Source organism: Eschrichtius robustus, chromosome 5, assembly GCF_028021215.1.
Source record: "Eschrichtius robustus isolate mEscRob2 chromosome 5, mEscRob2.pri, whole genome shotgun sequence".
In the NCBI taxonomy this organism is placed as follows: Eukaryota; Metazoa; Chordata; class Mammalia; order Artiodactyla; family Eschrichtiidae; genus Eschrichtius; species Eschrichtius robustus.
In genome coordinates this window covers 140,655,708-140,681,702 of record NC_090828.1, presented here as the reverse complement: position 1 = coordinate 140,681,702, position 25,995 = coordinate 140,655,708, and the positions used below count along the sequence as shown (strand labels likewise).

The 25,995-nt window shown below is 38.6% G+C and overlaps 1 protein-coding gene and 1 pseudogene across 4 annotated transcripts; one reads left to right on the top strand and one right to left on the bottom strand.

Annotated features, from left to right (window-relative positions):
* Positions 1-487: 487 nt before the first annotated feature.
* Positions 488-24,968, bottom strand: NIPA2 (NIPA magnesium transporter 2). 4 transcript variants are annotated; one of them, XM_068545362.1, is made up of 8 exons: positions 24,668-24,968; positions 23,792-23,927; positions 20,781-20,921; positions 16,094-16,324; positions 14,636-14,692; positions 7,331-7,421; positions 5,983-6,143; positions 488-2,639 (listed from the first exon to the last, which is right to left on the bottom strand). In XM_068545362.1, exons 4-8 carry the CDS (start codon positions 16,230-16,232, stop codon positions 2,005-2,007), a joined length of 1,083 nt encoding a protein of 360 aa, XP_068401463.1. In that variant the 5' UTR covers positions 16,233-16,324; positions 20,781-20,921; positions 23,792-23,927; positions 24,668-24,968; the 3' UTR covers positions 488-2,004. The 4 variants fall into 4 exon arrangements, with proteins under 4 accessions (XP_068401463.1, XP_068401464.1, XP_068401465.1 ...); XM_068545363.1 differs by having other exon boundaries at positions 24,695-24,968; XM_068545364.1 differs by having other exon boundaries at positions 24,870-24,968.
* On the top strand, positions 20,869-21,050 carry LOC137765468 (DNA-directed RNA polymerases I, II, and III subunit RPABC4 pseudogene; annotated as a pseudogene).
* Positions 24,969-25,995: the final 1,027 nt, after the last annotated feature.

Sequence of the window (25,995 nt, the reverse complement as noted above, 5' to 3'; positions counted from 1 at the left end):
ACTGTGACCCTCCCTATGAGCCCTGGCTTGGGCAAGGTACTTTCTCTCCTCACTCAAGTGCACAAACCAGGCCAGGAGTCTAGGTCACCTGCAGCCTTGGGAGAAGGGACAAGATCATGATAGTAACTTCCATATGACTTTAAAAACGTTAATACCAAAAAGTCCAGGTGCATCATCCATGGCACCAAATATAGTCTGTGAACTATTCTGTTGTACTGTTTAACCCTGAGTTATGTAAAACAGAACTGTTCTTTACAAAGTTACCTAAAAATGTTGCTTTTGGTAAGGTGAAATAATAACCCTGGGGCCAGCATTCTGCTGCAGATTAAGAGGTAGCAGCTGTGCTCACCCTGTAATGAAAGTATAGAATATGATGAAAACGTAAGTTTAATGAGTAAATTTAAATAATTTACACTACTGAGTTTTATGACTTAATAACCAAATAAAAATTTCAAGTGCTAAAAAAAAAAAAAAAATTCAAGTGCTGTAAGATGTTAAATAAGAATTTATTACTAATAACCTGTGCATTCTCAATAAGGGCAATATCACACCCAAGGGAGTGAAAATTGGTTTTTATCTATTGTATACAAAGCACAGATATAGATACAGTACATAAACAAATATAGAGTTATATCTGTGGTGTTAAAATTACATGGAGAGAGGCAGTTAGTTAGAAAAAAAAACGTCTACAAAGGCTCCTTAGAGGGTCAATGATACGATACTGGGAAAATGGAACGTATTTCATGAAACGTGAACACTGTCAACTTTGCCCTGATAAAGCCAGTGGGCAGTTAGGCTCCTGTGGCGGCTACTTACACAGTGGGCCAAGCTGTGTGACCTTGGGCAGGAGCAGCAGAATGGAAACAAGCCCAACCCAGATACTGACCCAAATTCGTTGTCAATATTTTTGCGGCCAATCAATCAGTGACAGGTTTTGAAGCTGCATAGACTTAATTATAGTACTCTACCTTTTTTGCATATTTTTGAAGTTTTCTGTAAACTTTTTTTTAATGGACATTTTTTTAAAAACCAAAATATATAGTGGTCCAAACAAAGCAAAGTAAAATATGTGGTACAAAGAAGCCATATTTTACAAACATCCTGTTTATTCTGAGCATTCAGACTTAGAAAAGAACTTTGTTTCACTTTGTCTTTTTATTTCAATATGAGCTAAATTTAAGAAATTACCCTAGTCTTCTGACTTCATTTCCCAGAGTTGTTTGTTAGAAGAGCTAAATGACAATATAACTCCTTATGAAAATATATGGAAAAGTACAAGAGCTGATGTAAAACGGTAATCAAGGTTCCAGGCATCAAGGGATTAGAGTAACTGAAGAATAAAACCAGCCAGGCTGTAGTCCGACAAAGGGTGTGCTGCTTTAACAAGGTGCCATCTAGGAAGGCCATCAGATGTTCACGGTGACAACTCACAGCCTGAGAAGTATTTCAATGTGGTATTTTCCTACCTTTTCTGTTTTTGTTGTAAAAGTTTTCCTTCATTTAATAACTTAGGAGTCTCTTAAATTAACATTTCAAAATTAAAATAATTCATCAAACAGGAGTCATTTTTACAGGTAAGGTAAATTACAGGATAATGTATTGAGTTAATTTTTTTTTAAATCAAAAAGCCTTAAAATGGTCAAGAATTGATAGAGTGGGCATGACAAATATACATTTCAGACTTTCATCACCAATGAAAAAATAAAGCATTTTTATAGACTTAAAACTGTCATTAGTGCATTTAGATTTTGGTGAAGGAAAATTTAAAATACCTCTATAATAATACAATGTTAAAAGAAAGTGGCCATGTACTGAGGTCATTTTAGTGAGCTACCATCATTTAAATATAAGAAAAGTAATTTCTTGGTCCAGATTAGTGAAACCTTAAAAAAGATTGTCTCTAGAGAACATTATTTGAGAACAATGCTTTTTCAGACTCATTCTGATACTCAAATTCACTTTATAACACAATTATAGATTAACCTTTTAATTACATCTTTCTTATTAAAAAGCTGTCAGATTTCCATTTCTTCGGGAGATATTTTCAGCAGTGTGTTGTTCAATTCCACAGGTTAAGCTCTCTTCACTATTATTAAGAACTTCATACATATTACAGAGACTGCCATTCACTGCCTTTTCATCTTTCCGAAAAGACACAGGCAGACTTGCGAGACTAAAGCTGACGTCTTTAAAGGCATGCAACAAGAATATTCCCACAATGATTGTAAAGAAGCCACTCAGAGTACCAATGACATCATCAACAGGCATATCTTGCCACTCCTTAAAAAGAATAGCTGAGCAAGTTAAAACTGATGTTGTAAAGAATACGTAATATATTGGAGTCACGATGGAAGTGTTGAATATGTCCAGGGCCCTGTTCAGGTAATTAATCTGTGTGCTCACACAGACTATAAGGCTCAGCAGCAGAATCCAGGCCAGGGGATGTCGCAGCACAGGCTTTCCAGCAAACAGCTCTTTGATAGCAATGCCCAGGCCCTTAACACAGGAGACTGAAAACGCTCCAATTACAGAGCAGATTGTGATATACACAAGAATGTTTGTCTGTCCATGGCGAGGTCCCACCACAAAGATTAATATCAAGGACACAATGACCACAAGTGTTGCAAAGACCACAAAACCTGGAGGAGGCAAAGTAAAATATTTAAGTCCTCAATAGGAAGGAGAAAGGTGTGGCCTTAACATAAAAATCAGCTTTCTTTTGCTGACGCAGCAAAAGCACATTCATAAAAATTTAGTTAGAAGTACACACTGGAAGATTAAACTATGCTTCACATTCACAAATTATTATACACTTAACATTTTTAAAGTAGCATCTTAGGCCTCATAATTATACAGATATCCCTTGATCAACATGGGATTGAGCTGCGTGGATCCAATTATATGTGGACTTTTTTTCTAATACATACTGCAGTACTACACAATCCGAGGGCTGAATCTGTCGATGCAGAACCTCAGGTATGGAGGATGGACTATAAGTGGGTTTTCTCGGGTGCTCCTAACCCTTGTGTTGTTAAAGGGTTAAACTTATAGAAAACGGCATCAGGCTGATTCACAGCTGTCTGTCCTAGAATACTGTACTACTTCCCACCCACTGGGGTGCTCTAACTCCAAAGACAGATACAATCAGAAACTAGTGGAGAGAAATCATGAGATGACCTTGAATGCCAAACGATTTATAGATGCTAAACAACATTTGTCTAAAATGAGTAAATTTTTAAAATATTTAGGGACAACCACTGGGGTAAAAAACAAATCAGTAAGAGAACTTGAAAATAACTGTCAGGGTTCAGGTTGGATATGGAGAATTGAACCCAGCATGATAATAGTAATGATTGTGTAGCACCATGGGCCAGGCACTTGTCTCAGCAATTTGCACCGATTAACTCATTAAACTCTGACAATTACCCTGCAGTGCAGACACTGTCATCTGCATTTTAAGATGAGGAAACAGACACAACAGTCATTTAATCTTTTTACTCCTCTAATTCTGTCTAGAGGGAAACTTCAAATTAGATAAATTACCATCCCCCCCACATCAATAAAAACTACCATTAATTTCCTCAGACAAAGATGAAATATGAGAGGAATCAAAGCAGTCAAAATCTGTAGGGAAGGGAAGTACTCTGAGGTTGCACCAACACCTCTGCTTGTTCCCTCAGGGCAAACGCAAATCTAGAGCAGGAGTGAGGACAGGCACGAAGGCCAGCAGAGAGTGGTAACCTGGGGCTTATGGAAGTTTCAGCAGAGGAGGTTAAAAAAAGTGGGAATTTTCGGCTAAGTAGCTGGGACACAACCGGCCAAGATTCCAGAAAGAAGGGAACTGAAGAGGTGCACGCGAATTTTCTGTGTGGTGTCTGTGGGCACAGAGCTGTACATGCCTAGTCAGAGGAGCCAAGTGGACAGCCTGGTGAGGAGGCCAAAGGACTAAGCAGAGAGGCCCGCCTTGTCTTGGGCTGCCGGGACAAGACACTGGCATCCACAGCTCGCCAAGCTGGAGAGTCCCAGCCTATCAGTTGGGAGGCAGAAGGGCTATGACCAAGAATAATGAAAAAATGGAAAAAAACTAGCCCCAGCTTACAGGTTGAAGGTCATCTGCTGTACTCTTATCTGCCTACCCAAAGAAATGTAACTTCTCTCAGAAGGAAGAAAACATCACTTACAGCCTTTACACTTTTTAATACACTATGGCCAGCATTCAACTGAAACTGTCCAAAGACAAAACTAAATGACTGAAAACAAAAGAAAAAACAGACCATAGAAAGAGGCCCACAAATATTAAAGTTTTCAGATAAAGACTTTAAAATACCTAGGACTCTCCAGGGACCTGATGCACCACACCATGCATGTGGCTGACAATACTGTACTGTACATCTGGAAACTGGTGGGAGGGTGAATTTGTTATGTGTTTGTTGCCACCAAAAAAAAAAAAGAATCAAAATACAAAGCCAAGCTCTTGGAATTAAAAATACATAGCAGAACTAACAACTCAAAAGAAGGGTTGGAAGATTTGAGGAAATCTCCCAAAAGACAGTAAAAAGGCAAAATGGGGAAAAAATATGTAAGAAGATTGATGGTCTAGTTCAGGAGGTCCAATCAACAAGAAGAATAAGAAGAATTTCACAAAGAGAAGAGTATCAAAGAAGTAATTCAATTGCTTAGCGTAAGGCGTGAATTTTTAAATTAAAAAAGATATATCAAGTACCTAACACAATGGATAACAATTAACCCGCATCTAGGCACATTACTGGGAAAAGTCAGACAATGAGGGCAAAGAGGACATCCCTACATGTTTCCAAAGATCAGTCTCACATAAAAGATAGAGAATCAGGAATTCCCAGGCGGTCCAGTGGTTAGGACTCCACGCTTTCACTGCCAAGGACCCAGGTTCAATCCCTGGTCAGGTAACCAAAAAAAAAAAAAAAATCAATTGTGTTTGATTTCTCAGCAGCAATACTGAAAGAAGATAATGAGGTCATGGTAGATTAAAGACATCTTGACATATGCAGGGTCTCAAAAAGTCTCTCTTCTGTGCCTCTCTTGTCTCCTACAAGAGTGGCTCCAGAAAAATGAGGGACAAACCCAGGATCTGGGAGATAAGAGAGCCAAGAAAAAACAAAAGTGAAAGGGATCCCCCAGGATGCTGGTGAAGGAACCCAGGATGTCAACTCTGCTGGTGGCCTCAAGACATCAGTCTAAATTGAGGCCAAACAAGGCTCTTAGAGAGAGAGTTCCATAAGAGATGACACTGCAGGAACACCAAATATGTCCGAAATTACTGAGAGTAGAATTAGGTCACAGGGGAAAAATTTCAGGATGGACTGATAAATTTGTAGAAAACTAATAAGCAAATAAGATCATTATTAGTTCAGGAAAATCAGAAGTCACAAGAAAGGAAGGGAAAAGTAATCATAATGTACTATATGTCCAAGCTGAGAATAAAAGTTATGTAGTGACAATAATGTAAAACAAATCATTTAAACAAAACTAAATAGATACAACTGGTAATAGATATAATAATGCCTAAAGGCAAGGAAGTAGTAGCAATATAGCATGTTATTTAGAGCAGCAGCCCCCAACCTTTTTGGCACCAGGGGCTGGTTTTGTGGAAGACGGGTGGTGGGGGTGGGGGGATGGTTCAGGCAGTAATGTGAGCGACGGGGAGCGGCAGATGAAGCTTTGCTCGTTTGCTGCTCACCTCCTGTTGTGCGGCCCGGTTCCTAACAGGCCTCGGCCTGTACCAGTCCACGGCCTGGGGGTTGGGGACCCCTGAGATACCAAGTTAAAGAACAAAAGAAACAAGGGCTGAGGGGCTGGCAGGGGAAGAAAATGACTGCAATTTCCCTAATAAGCCTTGTAGGACAACTGGCCTCTTCATATGCATATAAAATTTTGATTCAATAAAAACTACATTAAAAAGTAAAATACAGTTAAGACTAATAAAACTTTTCTTTTTTTTTTTACCTGGATCTCCTAGCTTGTGAGACATTTCATTTAAAGTCTCAATCTCCTCTTCTTTTGGAGCATGAATAACCATAACTGTAGATCCCAGAATACTTAGCAAACATCCAATTTTTCCATGAAGGTTAAGTCTTTCATTTAGAAAGTATGAAGAAAGAATGGCACTAAAATGGGGAGAAGGTGGAGAATATTAAAATAATCAGCTACTTTTCTCATTTTTAAATATCAACACAACTCAGAATTTAAATTACTGAACTCAAACTAAAACACTGTGAGCTTATAAAGATTCTGGCTTTCAGCCAAGGTAAAGAAAATGCAAATTCAATCATAAAACGAAAGTTTCTGGGAACCACCTATTTCATCATACACTAAACCAGTGTAGTTACCATCTTTCTACTGTAGTACATCAATGTGAAATTTACAATAAACAGAGCTATGGTACAAATGTGTATTCTATTTAAGAATCTATGTCCAAACCAATGCTTAATATCTGCTCAACTTTAATTTATCCCTACTGGTTGATGCATCCTTTGTACATTTTCATTTAATTCTATGTAATTTGCCTATTAAATTATCAAGTTTTAATAATTTATAACTAGTTTTATCAAAATCTTTAAAAAATATAAACCTATAAATATAATAATGGCATAATATACAAAAATTAAGGATAAAAGACATGTACCATAATATATCTTTATTATACATAATACATAACATCTTATATCTTTATATATTATGTATAATATATAGTATCTTGAAAATTATATAATTTGCATACATTGATTTATATAAATACTATCTTTAAAAAAAAAAAAAGATAAAAATACCTATCAGCCAACCAACTTTGGGAATAGTAGCCAAAATCCAGACTTCAATATGGGCTTAGCTGTTTGGGCTAATGATTAAAATAACAGAAACAGGACAAGTCTTGGACTGCTCCTCCCAAACAAGGATCCTGGGCCAGTCTTCAACCATGCCCCAATCAATGATTTTCTGTAGAAGGTACAGAAATCTATTCATCACCAACCACCACCTACCAAAGTATACATGTATCAAATGATAAATATTGTAACAAGTGCAACTTCGAATTTAAAAAAACTGAAATTAAAGTAGAACTAGTGCTGACTTTGAACACAAGCAAGACAAGAATAAAAGCATCTTCTCCCACAACTTGATAGCTTGCCTCTGCACAGAGGGTAACATTTCAAAAGCAAATTACTACGCAGCATAAAAAGTTCTCCACGTTGCTTAAATGTAAATTATGCTGACCATGTGTGATTAGATGGTACTGAAAACTTCACAGACTGAAACCCTAGCTGTTGTTTCTACGTGTGACGAGTAGGGTCCTTACCTCACTAGGACACTGAGTGCCCCTAACGGAGTCACTAGGGTGGCTGGTGCAAAGGCATACGCAGCAAAGTTGGCCACCTCGCCAGCTCCCACTTGGAGACAGACAACAAGAGAAAACTCTCAGATAGGAACATATCTAGTCAAAATGGAAATGCCTGCATTTTATTTACATTTATTTTTTAACATACTATTTCAATCGTATCTAGTAATTTCTGTATTTTCTCCCATCTATTCATAAGGGTTCTCCTGTAAATTAGCAACATCAGAATAGAGTTCAAACCCATTAGAAACAATACAAATCTATAATTCCAATGGAAGACATCTAATTTATGTTTATATAGGTGTTTTTTAAATTAAAAATTTTAATAGATATTTACATCCTATGACAACAAACACAAATCAGCTAAAAGTGATATGAAAGCACTTCTCCCAAGTCTTTTTCACTAGCTCTTTTCTTTTTTAAAACCCAACTCTTACGTTCAAAAGGTATTCTTAGGTTCCTACTATGTGCCAGATGCTGTTCTAGCATCAGGAAATACAACAGGGAGCAAAATAAAGATACTGCCCTCCTAAGACTTACATTTTAGTGGGGGAAAACAGACAAAACACGTATGTCAAGTATGTAAGTGTGCTATGAAGAGAACAGAGCAAGGGAAAGGAATGGAGAGCTGGTGACAGGCAGGACATGGTGCCAGGCAAAGGTGCTCTGATAGGTAATTTTGACCAATCTGATATGAAGTGAGGGATTTACCAGCAGCTATGGGTATGGGGAAGGGGGAGAGACATCCCAAGCAGGGAGAAGAGCAAGTACAGAACTTTGACTCAAGACAATGTCTGGCATGTCTGAACAGCAAGGAAGCCAGGGTGGCTCCAGCAAAGCGAGCCAGTGGGAGAGAAGCCAGGGAGAGACTCACAATGGATTTTAACTGAGCTGAAAAGCCACTGGGGAATTTTAGCAGGAGAGGGACACATGATCTCATAAAACGATCACTCTTGGCTACTATTTTCAAAATGGTTATGCCAGATATCCTTTGTCTCTCACTCTCCCCAACATTTAGTATTGTCAGATTTTAAAGTCTGCTAATCTGTTCATAGGGAATGGGATTATTTTATTATGCTTTCAATTTGCATTTTCCCTTTTCATGTTTATTGGCCAAGTGAAATCTTTTAGTGAAGTAGCTGTTCAAGTTTTTCCCCTGTTTATTAAGCTATTTGTTTTCTCTTATCGATTCTAGGTAATTCTTTATATATTTTGAACACAAATCTTTTGTTGGTTAAAAACATTTTTTTTTTATACCATGACCTGCTTTTTTTATTCTCTTAAACTCTTTTAATCAAAAAAGTTCTTGGGGGCTTCCCTGGTGGTGCAGTGGTTAAGAATCTGCCTGCCAAAGGAGGGGACACGGGTTCGAGCCCTGGTCTGGGAAGATCCCATATGCCGTGGAGCAACTAAGCCCGTGCGCCACAACTACTGAGCCTGCGCTCTAAAGCCCATGTGCCACAACTACTGAAGCCCAGGCGCCACAACTACTGAAGCCCACGCGCCTAAAGCCCATGCTCCGCAACAAGAGAAGCCACCACGATGAGAAGCCCGTGCACTGCAATGAAGAGTAGCCCCCACTCACCGCAACCAGAGAAAAGCCCCGCACGCAGCAACAAAAACCCAACACAGCCAAAAAATAAAATAATAAAATAAATATGTAAAAAAAAAAGAAAAGAAAAAAGATCTTGGGGCTTCCCTGGTGGCACAGTGGTTAAGAATCCTCCTGCCAATGCAGGGGACACTGGTTCAAAGCCCTGGTCCAGGAAGATTCCCCATGCCACAGAGCAACTAAGCCCGTGCACCCTGACTACTGAGCTCATGCGCCCCAACTACTGAGCCCACGTGCCGCAACTACTGAAGCCCACTCGCCTAGAGCCTGTGCTCCACAAGAGAAGCCACCACAACGAGAAGCCTGCGCACCGCAATGAAAAGCGGACCCCGCTTGCAGCAACTAGAGAAAGTCTGCGCACAGCAACGAAGATCCAATGCAGCCAAAAATAAATAAATAAATTTATTTTTTAAAAAAAGTTCTTAATTTTAATGTCAAACTTTAAAATATCTTCCTTTATGGTTAGTGCTTCATACAACTTGTACAAGAAATCTGTCTCAAAATTCTTTATCTTCTAAATCCTTTAGTGTTCTGCTTTCACGTTTAAGCTTATGAACCACCTGGAGTTGATCTTTATACAGAGTGAAGCAGGAACTCTATTTTCTTTTCCAGATGGATTGTTACAGCAATATTTACTGAAAAGTACATTTCCCTATTTCAATACCATCTCTGTCATAAATATACTGCCCATGGACCTATTCTATTATTGGCTTATGTATCTATCTTGTCATAATACCATCCTGACTTAATTAGTGTAACTTCATTAAGTCTTGATATCCAATAGAACAAGTCCTTTCACCTTTTCTTCTTAAAGAGTATCTTTGCTTTTCTTAGACTTCTGTATTTCCACACAAAATTTAAAATCAATTATCATGTACCACCTAACAACCTAGTTTCAAATGGAATAGCATTAATCCATATATCAGCATGGAGAGAAACGACAATTTTACAATTACAACTATTATAGTGATGAATCTTTCAATCCATGAAAATGACATATCCCTCTACTATTCGTCTCAGTAATGTTTTCATTTTCTCTGTGGGAATCTTTACCATCTTTTGTTAGATTTATAACTAATTCCTGTTTCTTAAAATTATATGCAGATGGTAACATTTTAACATTTCATTTTCTAATTGTTTGTTGCTGATATACAGAAATACAGCTAAGTTTTGTATACTAACTTTGTATCCAACAACCTTCCTAAATTTTAATTTTATAACTCATCTGTATGTTCTTTGGAATTTTTATACCCACAATCATATAATCAGCAAATAACAACAGTTTATATGTTCCTTTCTAATCCTATCTTCTCCCCTTGACTTTCTGCATTGGTTAGAAATTCCAGCAAAATAAAGTGATGAGAGGTTATTTGCTTGTTCCTAGTTCCAAAAAGTTAAGTCTTCAATATTTCCCCATTTTTGTGTTTACTGGGCAATTGTTGGTTTTGGCTTTTTTTGCTCTTAGAAATCCTATATCATATTAAGGAAATTCACTTAAATTATTAATTTGAAGTGGTTTCTTTATAGTCATGAATAGCTGAATTTTACTGAAATAATTTTTCTCCTTCAATTTAACATGGTAAATTACAGTGATTGGTTTTCCAATATTATGCCAACTTTGCATCAACAGAATAAATCTAACTTTTTCATGCTGTATCATTTTGTTTGTAATTTTTACATATATGTTCGTGAATGAGACTAGACTTTATTTTTCCTTTCTTATCCTGTCCTAATCAGCTTTTGGCATTAGAATTATGCTAGCTTTTTTAAGAAGAGTGAAGGAATATATACTCCTTTTTCTATTATTAGGAAATTTCTACAAGACTACAATTATTTCTTCTTTAAATGACTGAAAAATTTACCAATGAAACCATCTGGGCCCAAGGTTTAGTATATGCAAAGGTTCTTTTTGGCTGCGTTTGGTCTTAGTTGTGGCATGCGGGATCTTTCGTTGCGGTGTGTGGGCTTTCTCTCTAGTTGTGGCGTGCAGGTTTTCTCTCTAGCTGTGGCATGTGGGCTCTGTAGTCGTGGCACGCAGGCTCTCTAGTTGAGGCGTGCAGGCTGAGTAGTTGAGGTGCACAGGCTTAGCTGCCACGTGGCATGTGGGATCTTAGTTCCCTGACCAGGGATCAAACCCGCGTCCCCTGCATTGGAAGGCAGATTCTTTACCACTGGACCACCAGGGAAGTCCCATATGCACAGGTTTTAAAATTATAGATTCAACTGTGTTAAGTTAGAGGAGTATTCCAGTTTTCTATTTCCTCATGAGTGTTGATAAATTTTATTTTTCAAGATATTCTGTCTACGTTTTTTTATCGACTGGAATAAATTTTTCATAACATCCTGTTAATACCTATAAAACCCTAATTACATCACCTAGCTATTCTACCTTCTCCTTTTCTTGATCAGTTTCAAGGTTTATCAAGTTCATTATTCTGATCATAGACCCAAATGTTTGCTTTAACGCCCTGTTTTCTATTTAAATAATTTCAGCTTTTCTCTTTACTTCCTTCTACATTTTGGGGTTTATTCTGCCATTCTTTTTCTATTTTCTTGAACTAGATGCCTCATCTTTCTTATTTTCAATTATATTTATTTGAAACCATAAATTTTACTCTATTTACTTCAGTTATATTCCACAAGTTATGATATTCTGCACTTTGTATCAACATATTGAAGTATTTTCTAAATTAAACATATTTAAAAAATATTTTCTAATTTCCATTCTGACTTCTTTGAACCATGGGTTACATAAAGCGTATTTCTAAATTTCCACACGTGTTTTTCACGATATCTTTTTGTTACTATTTCTAATATAATGATCTGTGAAAATACTTCATCAAATCCTTTGAAAAATTTAAGACTGGCTTCATGGTCCTGCAAACAGTCCATCTGCATCAGTATTCCATATGCACTTGAAAAGAATGTAGATCTGAAGTTGCTGAGTTCAGCGACTTAAGTGTGTTAAATCTGCTATTCAAATTTTCTGTCACCTTAAGGATTTTACTCTGCTTTCCCCATCAACTGCTCAGAGTGTTACATTAAAATCTCACTATATGATTCTGGATTTGTCTATTTCTCCTTGCTATTCTGTCAACTGCTGCTTTGTATATAAGGCCATATTACTAACTAAAGTTAGAACTGTTCAACTTCCTGAGTTGAACCCTTTGTCTTACGAAATAATCCTCTTTCTCTAGTATTGTTTTTTGCTTCGAATTATATTTTTTCTAATATCATAACAGAAATCTCAGCTTTTTTCAGGCATGTTTTCCCATCCTTCTCTTTCAGCCATTCTATATCTCATGTTTTACAGTGTACCTTGTAAAAGGCATGTAGTTGTTTTTGTCTGTTATTTGTTTTTATAATTCCAGTAGAATAATCTTTGCCTTTTAACTGGGGCATTTCGTGTACAGTAGTTATTGATATATCTGGATTTAAATATACCACCCATTTTAAAAGATTTTCTTTTCAAAAGTTTAAAGATTAATAATGCAACACTTCAAATATTCAGAAAAACAGAATAAAATATAAATGACAGCTATATATATCCACCACCCAGACTCCCCAAGTGGCATCACCTAACTGACCCTTATTAGTCCAGTTCACAAGTTCTCTCTTTCAGCTGCCTGCTCTGGAGTCTGCGATTACCTCTAGGGCAGAAGTATCTCCAGCTTATCCTGAGCTCTATGCTTTTCCCTGATCTTGGCTAGCTAATTCTTCACTAACATGTTAGGTCTTTAATGCTTTTAAGAGGATGCTTTTTTATATCCTGTCCAGACTTTTAACTTATTTTCAGCAAATCTTATTAGTTTTATCTTCAAAACACATCCAGAATTCTACCACTTCTCACCATACTCACTGCTACTACTCTGGGTCCATGCCATCACAACCTCTTACCTAATTATTTCAATAGCTTCTTACCTGGTTTCTCTGCTTTTGCACCTATGCAGTCTGTGCCTCAACACAGCAGCCTGAGAGTTCCTATTAAAACCTGAGTCCGATCAGGTTACCTCTTCACTCAAGCCTCCAATGACTCCCCATCAAACATAAAAGTCAAAGTCCTTTCTATAACCTACAAAGCCCCACATGATCTAGGCCCTTATTACTTCTCTAAACTTACCCCTACTGCTTCCCTGCACATCCACTCCCTTACTATTCTTGCCTCTTTAATGTTTCCTGAGGTTTTAGTAATCCAGTACTGTATAACAAAGCACCTCCAAAACTGGCAGCTTAAAACAACAAAAGCCATGTTTTCTGTTGGTCAAGACTTAACGGTTTCTCATAGTTTCTGTTGATCAGTAGGTACTTCTCACTCAGGGTTTTCCAAGAGGTTGCAGTCAAGATACAATCCGCAACCTGTACCTTGCTAGAATCTGGAGGACCCACTTCCAAGATAACTTACTCACACGACTGATAAGTCAGCAACTGGGTAAGTCAGTAACTGGGTAAGTCAGTAACTGGGTAAGTCAGTAACTGGGTATAGCCTGGGGACCTCTCCTCAGGCTGCCTGACTGTCCTCCAGCACAGTAGCTGGCTTCAGAATGACCAATACAATCATCAAGGCAAAACCTTAAAGCCTCTGATGACTCAGTCACATCATCAATTCCGTCGCATTCTTTGATCACACCAGGTCGGCACTAATTCAATGTGAGAGGGGATCATACAAAGGTGTGACTACCAGAGGATGAGAACCTTTGTGGGCTATCTTGGATTCTGCCTACCACGCTTTAATAGGCCAGGCATGGTCCTGCCTCGTGGCCTTCATATTTATTACTTCTTCCTGCTTAAAATGTTCTTCCCCCAAATATCCATATGGCCAGCTTCCTCAATTCCTTTATGTCTTTTACTCAAATATTATCTTTTCATCGAGGGCTGCCCTGGCCCCCTAACTAAAATCTAAACCTATCCATCCTTCATTTTATTACATCCCTTCCCTACTTTTCTCCTAGCAAGTGTTAACATGTATCACTAATACACATTTTATCTTGTTTATTTTGTTGTCCACCTAGAATGTAAAGTCTCATGTGGTTAAGAAGTTTTTTGTTTGTGTATTCTGTTTGCTATATCTCCAGCACCTAGAACACCTGGAATACAAAAAAATGATCAAGAAATATTTGCTGAATGAATAGTCAAATCAGTCTCTTTGTTATTTCAACTGCCCTTAAACTTAGAAAAAAATTTACATAATTTAATCCTGAATACTTTGAAGGCTTAGTGTCTTAAGGATCACTTTTTCCATGTACCCTTTAGAAGGTAATCATCAAAATAAGCATGGACAGTCTTACCAAATGCATATCTCGTTTCCAATTTGGAATGAAAATTAATGGAGGGACAGGAATTAAAAACAGGATGTGTTCTATGATCTTTCACTTTCAAAATTACCTTCTTAAACTGAGCATAATTTTTAAAAATACATATATATATATCAGACATGTTTTAATCAAGTAAAAGTCTTCTCATTCAAATTAAATACGCTATTAAACTGCGAAATGACTTTTAAAGGCTTAAATTTTACATATTTTGTGTTTTGTTCATTTATAAAAACAGAATTTATTTAAAGTCTTAAAACTGCTGGTAATATGAGGCTGTGATAGTATATGCAAATATTTCAATATACAGCTATAATATTTTCTTGAAATGTCCTCTATACATACTTGATAGCAGTCCAGCCCACCACAACCATTCTTTAAGATATGCATGGCCACCTTGACCTGTGAATGAAAACATATTTCACCTCTTTGGAAGAGTACCAGACTTTAATAAATTTATGACAACTATTAGTAATGACAAATTTTAAAATATCATTTGCTAATTATTACTACATTGAATAAAGGCTTCATCATGATTACATAGGGGATTTCTTAGATAATATTTTTATGATTATCTTACAAAAGGGGATGTGAGCATCATGTGAATGTGAGTGACATGTATTCAGTTCATACTGTTCATTCTTTTGTTTTGTGAACTCAGTTTCAATAAATAAAGAAACTGAACCAACAAGAAGTAGCCCAACTTCAAATGAATTAGATAGTGGACAAGCCACTTAGGTGTGGGTTAGCCCCACTTATGAGGTAGTAACCTTGGAAAAAGGGGTCCTATATTGACCAGACATAAACAGACTGAGCACTGCTCACAGTGTGGGGCTTCCAGGATGCTCATCCTGCCTTTTTACTTGACTTTCCTCCAGTCTAAACTAATAAAATCCGAAAGCAATCAGTACTTAAGCCATTGTTCAAAAGAAAAAGCCAATGCGAATGAACCCCTTGACAAGCGTATCCACATGGACAATGAGAGTACCTGCCTTAGGAATGAGGATACACTTGTTCAAGCAGCATATGCCAATACTTTCTCCTTTCTGCACGAAATCTAATAGAGGCCATTGTTTTAAGAGAGTTTAATTAGGTTTGGCCATAGAGATGGCACAGAAAAGAAGAAGGTAATATTTTTTACTGCCAAAGCAGGTTTTCCTATGAGGTCAGAACTGGGGCAGAGGCTGAATGACAGAACATGACCAGAATGCAAAATAATTCTGGGAGCTGTCATGATGCACCAGACGAAGTCAGGGGGGTTCAATCACACTGGGCAGCCCCCAGGGTCTCGTGACTTGTAGGTAATTTTGGGGGATCAACCTACACCACCCAACAGAATTTCACTCAACTGAGTACACTTCAACCTTAGGAAGCCCTCTCTTTCCTTCCTGCCAATTGGAGATCATCAGAAAAAGTGTCTAAGGAAAAGTCAAACTTTCACTATCATAGACAAAAGATCCTAGCCTTCAATAAGATTCTGATTCTATCCACATACACTCACTTCCTTCTCTGCAGTCATATCAAAATTTAAAGAAAAGGCTGGATGCTAATTGGGCATTGGTCCCTACTCCCACTTTGAAAATAACTGGAAGAGTGAGTAGTTAACTTATTTTGACATCTTCTTACTTTTTATTTTGCTCATTACAAAAATGATTCTCTATAAACATTTACAACTCTTGCACAGTTCAAAGTTTTAAATATAGTCACTAGGAATGAAGATATGGTCTTCTACAGTCAAAGAACCCAAGTACATAAGCACACACTGATGTCATTCCAAAGTCACATAGGGCATAAATAACCTACCTGCTCTCATGGAGCCTTTTCTGGCAAGTCGCAGAAGGCCTTTTTTTTTCAAAATGAAACTCCCTCCAATGAAAATGCTGGAGCTCATAGCCAATCCCAGACCAATATAAAAGTCATATTTTCCACGGCCCTGGCTCATTTCGCTTGTTACTTTAAAAGTTCCTGTGAATCACATTGATCAAGAACAGAGAAACTGCTGGTGCTGGAGGCAGGATGATGCAGTCTTCAAATCTAAATGATGCAAAAGAAAATGAGATTTTTCACAGAATGACAGGATGCATGACCATATACAATTCAAAATTTTACTCTTTCTCTTTTCATAAAATAATAACATTTCTATTAGTACTATTAATAACATCAATATATTTACCATTTGTATTTAGCGCTAATCTAATTATATTTCTTCCAATTACGGCGAAAGATGGGATCTTGATATAAAACCATACTTAAAAACTGAACTCATAGGGACTTCCCTAGCGGTCCAGTGGTTAAGACTCCAAACTTCCACTGCAGGGGGAGAGGGTTCGATCCCTGGTTGGGGAATTAAGATCCCACATGCCATGCGGCGTGACCAAAAAAAAACCAAAAACTGAACTAACAGAAACAGAGAGCTCCCAGAGTTAGGGGTTAGGGGGTAGGAGTGAAGGTGGTCAAAAGGTACAACCTTCCAGTTACAAGATAAGTAAGTCATGGGGATGTAATGTACAGCACGGTAACATAGTTAATAATACAGTATTGTATATTCGAACGTGGCTAAGACAGTAGATCTTAAAAGTTCTCATCACAAGAAAAAAAATGTGTAACTCTTCTGTGGTAATGAATGTTAACTAAACTTAATGTGGTAATCATTTTGTAATATATACATTATGTGGTACACCTTAAACTAATACAGTGTTACATATCAGCTATAACAATAAACCTGGGGAAAAAATTAAAAATAAAACCACACTTAAACTGATTTTACAAACTCTGGTTTCGTATTTTTAAAATGTTTCCAGTCTTAGCGGATAGTCCATAGTAACAAAACTTTGCTGATAAGACAAAACCTTCTAGGGACTTCCCTGCAAGTCCAGTGGTTATGACTCTGTGCTCCCACCGCAGGGGGTACAGGTTCAATCCCTGGTCGGGGCTAAGATCCTGCATGCCACGCAGTGTGGCCAAAAGTAAATTAATTAAATAAATAAATAAATGTTTAAAAAGTTAGTTTCACCAAAAAAGAAAAAATAAAAAACTTCTACAGAATGAAAATCAGGCAAAAAAATATACAAATCTAGTCTATAAGTACATTTACCAATTTCACAAATGTGTCCTTTTTGAATAATCTATAGAGAAACAAAAACTTTTCTCACTCATATATTTTCTTCTTAGAAATCTATGTAGACATAAGCATATGGTAATTCATTTCTTATTTAGCCTATTTGGGGGTGTGTAAGGAGAAGGCAGATGTCACATTATTTTGTGAGCAGAGGATGATGATTCTAACAGACAGATGTTTGCCAGGGTGTGTGTGTGTAGTACTGGTGGGCTTTTTAGAGAACATGAGGGCCATGGGACCTAGAGGACTCAAGTCATAAGGCCAGAAAGGATGCAGTGGCATACCAAAGACTGCAATTTTTTTCCAAATAGCCAAAACTCAGAACTCTGCTGACAAACAAAGCAAAGTGTAGAAAGCGGAGGAAAAAAACATTTATTCAGCTGCAAGATTTATGATTGGTTATAACTAACTGCCAGTCCAACTTTCTGGTATGTCCTGAGATTTTTAGTCCCACAATTTAACAACTGAATCCCAGAACTAATCTGCAACTCAGTCAGGATCCTTAGTCATTAACCCTCACTAACTAGCCAAATTTTTCCATTCTTCAGGTTATGGGACTCAGGCTTTTAATAAAAGGAACTTAACTTCCTATCTACCTAGCCCCTCAATTACTTTATCCATCCACTCAAACAGTTTTTACTGAACATATGCTATGTGCACTAAGCATTATGATAAGCTCTCTGTATAAAATGGTAATAGCTTTTAGACTTCAATGGGGAGACAGACAAGCGACAGATTATAACAGGGGGTTGGGGGATAAGAGAAATAGGTGAGGGAGATTAAGAGGTACAAACTTCCAGTTACAAAATAAGTGAATCACCGGGATGAAATGTACAGTATGGGGAATATAGTCAATAACAATGTAATATCTTTGCATGGTGATAGATGGTAACTAGGCTTATTATGGTGATCATTTCTGTAACATACAGAAATATCACATCACTATGTTGTACACTCAGAACTAACATAGTGTTACAGGTTAATTATACCTCAAAACAAACAAAACTTTTGACACTAAACTTCCAGGTATGAAAAAACATCTTAAAAATGGTACTTACTGTAATTGAATACCAAAGATTTGACAATATACTTAAACACAAAGGAATGAAGCTCTCTGCAAATATGCTATAGTTTTTCAAATCTGGTGGCTTAGTTTGAATCAATTCCTTTACTTCTACTTCTTATCAATAAATAAAAGTACAAAAATGAAAGATAAATTTCAAATCTATAATTAAACTGCTCTATCACCAAAAGAAAAAAAAATTATAACAAAAATAAGTGCTTACAGGTTCCCACCACACCCTAAACAACTGGTTTATCCACGTTTATGGCCCAGTCACCCTCAGCAGAATGCCAGCTCCTGGGCTCCTGCACAAGAGTCACCTTTTTTTATCCTGCGTACTCAGCTATCTGGCAGTCTCAAAGTATGTCTCAATACATGTTTGAGATCATATAATTGGTCCTAAAAAATAAAGTTGGCTATTCATGAGTGGTCATTAGTAGACAGAAAACCACTGCAATCACTCATATCAGCATCCTAAAATGTAACCACTATTTTATAGACTGAAGAACTGAAGAACTGTAAAAAGTTGTCAAAGTATACTGGGAAGTGATAATACCACATACAAGTGAACATGCAAAGATAATAGTAATAACGGCTGGAAAATGGGAGTAAAGAAACCTGGCTACCAAACACTTCAGCCCACTTGGCAGGTATATCCTTCTAATGAGCAAGAGTCACCTAACTTGAACGAACCCTCCTCCTTTTAACCGTTATGTTCACGGAACAATGTTCGTAATTATCTTACAAGTTCTACTGAGGAAGTAACTACTTAAATCTTCAAAAATCTCCCTTTTGAAGGTCTGAACAGAACAAGCCAAATTATAGTCTGAATGTTCTGGAATCAATAAGGTGGAACTTTGTTATCTGCAAGGATGATACCCAGAAACAAGTCAGGTTTATCTGTAATTCCAATCCCAGTATAATGATAGCCTCACAAATACAAATTCAGACTTTAATTATATAAACCTGACCTTGAAATGCCAAATGTGTAACTACTAATTTACTAATATTTACTAACACTTAATGTTAAATTTCACTAAATGCAAGTTACATACATATGGTGTAAGGTCTAAAATTAAGACCCAATATATTGTGCTGCCTTGACACCTGGTAAAACTGGGATGACCTGACCACAAGTTCCTGCCCTCCCCCACTCTGCTTTCATGGCTAGGTCCCGAAGCCAAACAACTCTACTTATCATGGGGACCAGGCATAGTTCCTGCTTATCCTTGAGTAGTGGGCTTCACTGCCTTGACAGACTGCAGAATTATTAAAACAAGCCAATCACATCCTCCTGCAGGAGCCAAGGGGCCCCTCAACCTCTTGCACTACAAAGCCTGCCTCCACAGTCCCTGGTTCTTTCTCTGCAGCCCCCGTGTGGCCCTGTGTAGTATGCGGTGTCCTCCTCCTAGATGAGTAAAAGTGACTAATAAACTGCTCTCACATGCCCAGTGTCAAGTGTCATAGGGAGGGAATCCGCACCCTACCCCCAACCAACAAAGTGAAGAAGAGGTGATTAAACCAATACGTTATAATGGAATCTTACTCATTTTATCCAAAGATCACTGTAAGTTCACTATTCTTAACTTTACTATGTCTACATATAAATTTTCTCCACTTGTTACAAAGTCGCATGATGCTATTTAAAATCTTTTTCCCTGTTTTTTTTTATTGTTATTGACTTATTGTGGAACATTTCAAACACACAAAAGTAGAGAGAAGGCCTTTTCTGACCAGTTGGGTCAATCATTTATCATGCATGTGGCTTTGGAGAGCTGTACCCCTCGTGCTCACTTCACCTTCCAACACAGGATCACGGCTCCCTTGAGACAAGTCATCAGCGCCCAGCCACACTACAGCCCTCCCATCCTCCGTTCCACTACTTAGAGGCTGCTCTTCACTCCAGGCCAGGTCACACTTCAAGCTATGCTACAAAGACTTCTCCAGTAGCTAGAGCCCACAGGCATTTTCTCTCCTTTGCACTTATTTTATTTACAGACAGCTTCATAAAATTTATTTCTTAATTACTGTTCTATGTTCAAAGATAAATTCTAAGTTTCTTAAAGACAATGACTGGTTCTTTGTGATGGTTTCTCCTCAAAAGGCACTCATTTATAGTGGCAAATACGATTTGTAAACTTTTCTAGAATTAAGGTTATTTGTTGTGCTTGTTCATTCGCTTACTGAACTACAATGATGTGTATGTGGGTGGGGAAGGGTGCCAAGTAACATAAAAGTTACATGCCATCAAGCTATAAAGCAGCCTTCAGCCACTAAACTAAGTAAATGAATCATCTCATTTCACTTACAGTTTGAAAACAGGACATCCGTGGACACAACGGCAAGTCGGAATCTGCTTGGAAGTGCAGAGAAGTTCCTCCGTGCTACGTGGGGACAATGGACACCCAGAAGGACGTTCAACCCCCAAAGCAGCAGCCAATGATATATACCTGTGGAGAATGTCACACAGAAAATGAAATAAAATTACAGGATCCAGTCTGAGGCAGAGAATGTGGATACAGAATAATGTACAAGAAAAGGACTAAAAGATGGGTGGTTTTTGATGTTCGGTGAAACATGAAATTCTGAGGACTATCTTCATTTGTATTTGGATTTGCTGTTAATATTGTTGCATAGCTTTTGATTAGTGTACTTTATGAATACAACTATATATACATAACTTCATTTTAAAAACCTATTGTATTTAGAGATCTATTAATAGTATATATAAAGATATTACTTTTTGTTCAATTAAAAAAAAAAAAAAAAAGGAAAGAAAATAGGACATCAGTGTGAATGTCCTGAAAGGAACAGTTGCTTCACTATTCGCTGACCTGGTAATGTTCTATTCCTACTCTGTGTAACTGAAGGTCAATCACAGCCAGGAGAGCCTGAAACAGAGATTATTTTTTATTTCTTAAGGATTAGCTATGAGGCAGGGCCAGGTTTAAAGACAGCTAAAAAAGAAAACTTGCTAAGTTTCACTTCATCTAGGTTCCCAAACCAGATATGACGAGCTCCAGGTGGTAACCTGCCCATGTTACCTCTTAAAGGGACTCAGGTGGAAGGTCCCACTCCCCTACCCCTGGCTGTTACTGTTTATTTATATGTGGCCATCTGTTCAAGAAACATACACTGAGTAGCTACGATGTGCCAGGCATTGGAGTTATAAAGATGACCAGAAGTTCCTGTCCTTAAGAATTCCACAGCTAAGGGAGAATTCTGAAAATAAACTATTCAAATTTTAAACACACTCAGACTTTTAGAATTTTCAGCTTGTTCTTTCTAAACTTTAACACACTTAATTTTCACAACTGATTTCACCGATATCTACGAATACTTATACTGTTAACTTCCATTAAATGCAATTATGTCAAAAATGAAATTAATATAGCTCAAAGAAAATAATTATGAAATTGGTCTACCTCTTTCTAAAACGTGGAGAACACATAATTTAAGGAACAGGAAAAAGGGACTAGCATTCTAACACCTATACAAAAAGCCTAAATTAAGATTTGTCTTGGGAGTTAGAGTTCCAAAACAAAGTTCCCTGGTGGTCCAGTGGTTAGGACTTGGTGCTCTCCCTGCCATGGCCCTGTGTTCAATCCCTGGCAGGGGAAAGATCCCACAAGCCACACAGCCCGGCCAAAAAAAAAAAAAAAAAAAAAAAAAAAAAAAAAAAACCCCAAAGAAAAAAATTTTGCTTTGCAAAATGACTTATCATCAATCACCAAAGTTAGCTAACTTTAAAAATTATACCAACTGAAGTACATTTACAGCTTTAAACTTGTCACAGCACTCCTGACATTTCCTTTTCGAAAAAGCTTGAAAAGAAATGTGATAAGAGCCTCATGATGAGAAAACAGGCACAGAGATGTTAAGTAACTTCTCATGCAGCTGGGGGGTAGGAGACCCAGCACTAGAATCCAGGTCTCCTCAGCCTTCTGCCTTTCCCACTGGAGTCTCCTTTTAGTCCCCGAGCTGGAATACAAGCAAGGGGCAGCTCAAACCAGGCTCTCAGTGTAGGTCACTGCCTTCACACCCGATCTGCTCCTCCTTATGTTCTGACTGCAGCTTCACCATTTTCATCACCCAAACTGCATACAAGGGCCAAGGGTGCCAGATGGATTCTACCTTTGAAATATGGCCTGGCATCTCCATGTCTCTTCTGACCTTAATCCAGTTTAAAAACATCATGCTACCACACTGCTCTATAAAACACATCTCTGTCATCTCATTCTCCTGCTTACAAACTCAGAATGGCTACCCAACTATTTACAGAAAGAATTCCAAATTTTGTAAGCCAGTAACTAAGACCTTTCACCATTTGTTCCAAACCTGTCTTTTAAATCTTAACTTCCCGATACTGTATTTCACATACCCTGGTTCCACTCTAAGCCAACATACTGCTGCCATTCTTACCTATTCCTTTCACTCCTCTATAACTTTATTTCATTATCCGTTTCATCTTTAAGGACCTGCTTCAAAAAAGCACCTCCACAATGAAGCCCTGCTTGAATTCCATAAGCCAATCTTTTCTGAATTCCCTAGCCTTTAATCTGAACCTCTCTTTGGACACTTTCCTAGCCCTTATTATGATTACCAATGTACATGACTCATATTCCCCTATGGACAAGTGGTATGCTTATCTCATTTACTCAATCAACAAATATTTACATGAATACACACTATGTTCTAGGAACAGGGATACAGCAGTGAATACAACAGACCAAAACCCTGCCCTCATGGAGTTTACCTTCTGTTGGTAAATAAGGACACGATATTGGAAGGCGGTGACTGAACACTTAACTGAACCAGGGTAGGTGGGATACCACAGCAGAGTATTTTTATACAATAGAAATATCCTGAAAAGTAGTGTAATTGTTTTTTATTATTATGTCTCCCTAATAGTAATAGCTACCACTTATTGAACGCCTACAGAGGCACTGCTCCTGGTGATTGATACATCATTAATTCTAATCCACACAATAATGAGAAAAAGGTATCATTACCCCCACCTTGCAGGTAAAGAAACCAAACCTCTCTGAGGTTAAATCACATGTGGAGGATCACACAGAAAGTTAAACAGCCTGAAATGGAACCTAAGTGTCCACTGGACTCAACTTCTATATAGACTGCCCACATCATAATAAAACCTTAAGAGTTCTCAGTCTTTACTTCTACTTGGTTTCCACTGCTTTAATTTTTTCCAACCTCTCATTTGGCTAATTATTTCTAAAAGTAGTAGTTATAAATACTACAGAACCTAAATTTCCAACTCTATTTCCAACATTAGTTATAAATTAAAACTTTAACTTACATGTACGTTTAATATGGTCTCTCTTACGAAAACAAGGCTGGAAGAGGTTAGAGATGACTTATTCACTCTCATTTCCTCGTAAATAATACCCTTTATTCTCATTTAAAGTTCTAAGCCCTGGCAGAGTAGCTCCAGCCTGGAACGAAGAAAATACAGAAATAGGCAAAAGGAATGAATAGTTACTGAATACTTTTAAAAATTTGACTACTACCCTCCATACTCGTTTTACTTACCAAGTAACATAAAACCAACTCAACCGATCATAACATACTGCTTCAACAGACAGCTTACTGGTATGAAACGAAGATCTCTATTACCTCACATTCACTGATAGTACTTTAACAAAAAATAAAAGTACTAACTGGACTCATGGTATATAGAGAATTTCTAGAAACAGAACTAAAGCACAGTCTATAGTAAATGAAATGAAAAATCTAGTAAAGAGATTCAAGAGACAAACACAAAACCAAAGGTATACTGAGTTTTGTTCAGTTGTATGGAGAGGGAGAGAGGAATCTCTGAGTTTATAAAAGTTAGGAAATTAAACAAGCCGTGTTCAAACCGTCAGAGCGACATCTAAGGCTTGTTCAACTGTCAGTTAATATCTCCGCAGTAGCTGAAACAATCTTCTAACTCACAACAATAGGAAACTATCTTAATGAACTTAATGAACACGCGCCCCCGACAGGGCCAGGCCGGTTTCCGTGGGATTTACTGGCAATCCAACGCACGGTGGTATTCCTCGATGCAGGTTACGGGGGAAACCCCATCTCAGACCACGCGCGGCTCGGGGTCCCCAGGGAAAAGAAAGGCGCCCCTGAAGAGTCCTTCCCGACCCAAGATGGGCAGGCTTGCCCCCAGTCCCTTCGCGCTTGCCTGAAAGGAAGAAAGTGGCGACCTCACCGCCGCTGGCCGGCCCGCCGCGCGCGCGGCTTGCCCTCCACTATCCGGCCCCGGTCACCTCCGCTCACACCCCCATACAGGCCGCACGAGCCACCCCCTCCAGAGCACGCGCGGCCACCGCCTTCGTCGCCGTCCAGTGGGAAGTGCGAGCATCCGGGGCTGCAGCCTTGCGCACCTCTTCCTCCATGGGGGAGCGCCCAGGGGAACCTGTCCCGGACGACCTCCGGCTCCCACCGCTGCCACCAGGACCAACGGGCACGGTCGAGAAGGACCTGGGCGCGGCAGAGTGACGCAAGAGAAGCCGCGCGCGCGCGCACTGCGGCGCGGCAAAGGCTCCGCCCCCGGCTCGCTTTCCGGGTGTGTTCCGGTCTGTTTTCCAAGTCCTGGTTGGCGGAGGGCGGCGGGGCGGGCCAAAGGGAGAAGGTTTAGGAGGCAGCGTTTTGCCACGTATTGTTGGGCAACCAAATGATCAAAGCCGAAGTACCTTGTACCGTGAATTCCCACGCGCGGTTAGCATGTAAAGCTGCATTTTAAGCGGTGTCCCTAAGAGCCCCCAGGGAAAGGTGCTCCAAGAGGGCAAGGGGTGGGACTAGAGTGAGGCCGGGAGACCGGGGCGGGTTTGGGGACGCGGAGGCGCGAGACCAAGTGATGGGGGCGGGGCGGGGCTCGGCTCAGGGTCAGGCCCTCTCTTCCCAAAAGTTAACTAACCGAATCGGGGAATAGATCAGTCCTTTGGGAGAGTTTGTGGTTTGGTAAAAGCCGGTCTCCCGACACTTGGAGCAGAGATTTATTTTTCATGAGATGCACAGGAAACCCACTGTTAAGCTGTCGTGCCTTGGCTCCTCCTGGAACGTGGCAAGTTCCTGGGACCCATCATCATGGTTTCCTCGAAAAAGGACAAAGACAGAGGGCTCATTTATTAGAAACCGGGAAGCGCGACTAGCTACATCTACAGTGAGACCTGCTAATAATAGTACCTTTGTTACAGGTGCAAAAGTCCTCTGGGGATATTCTTCCAGTTTTTGACTAGATACAGAAACACTATTATACCAAATTTAAATCAGTTTGGGTGGGAATCTTTCTAAAATGAAGTCTGTGTTTATTTAGCCAGAAAATGCCAGATATAATTTGCTCCTTTCAAACTGGACTGTTAACGTTCTAGACTGCAAAGCCCCTGACCAGTCTGGTTTTGGTAACTATGCAGCTTCTAATTTAATCTGTAAGCTTGGCAAGCAGACAGATGTGCTTTTTAGAACTGGCTCCAGAGGAACTTTTTTGCTTACCTTTTTGGTCTCAGCTGA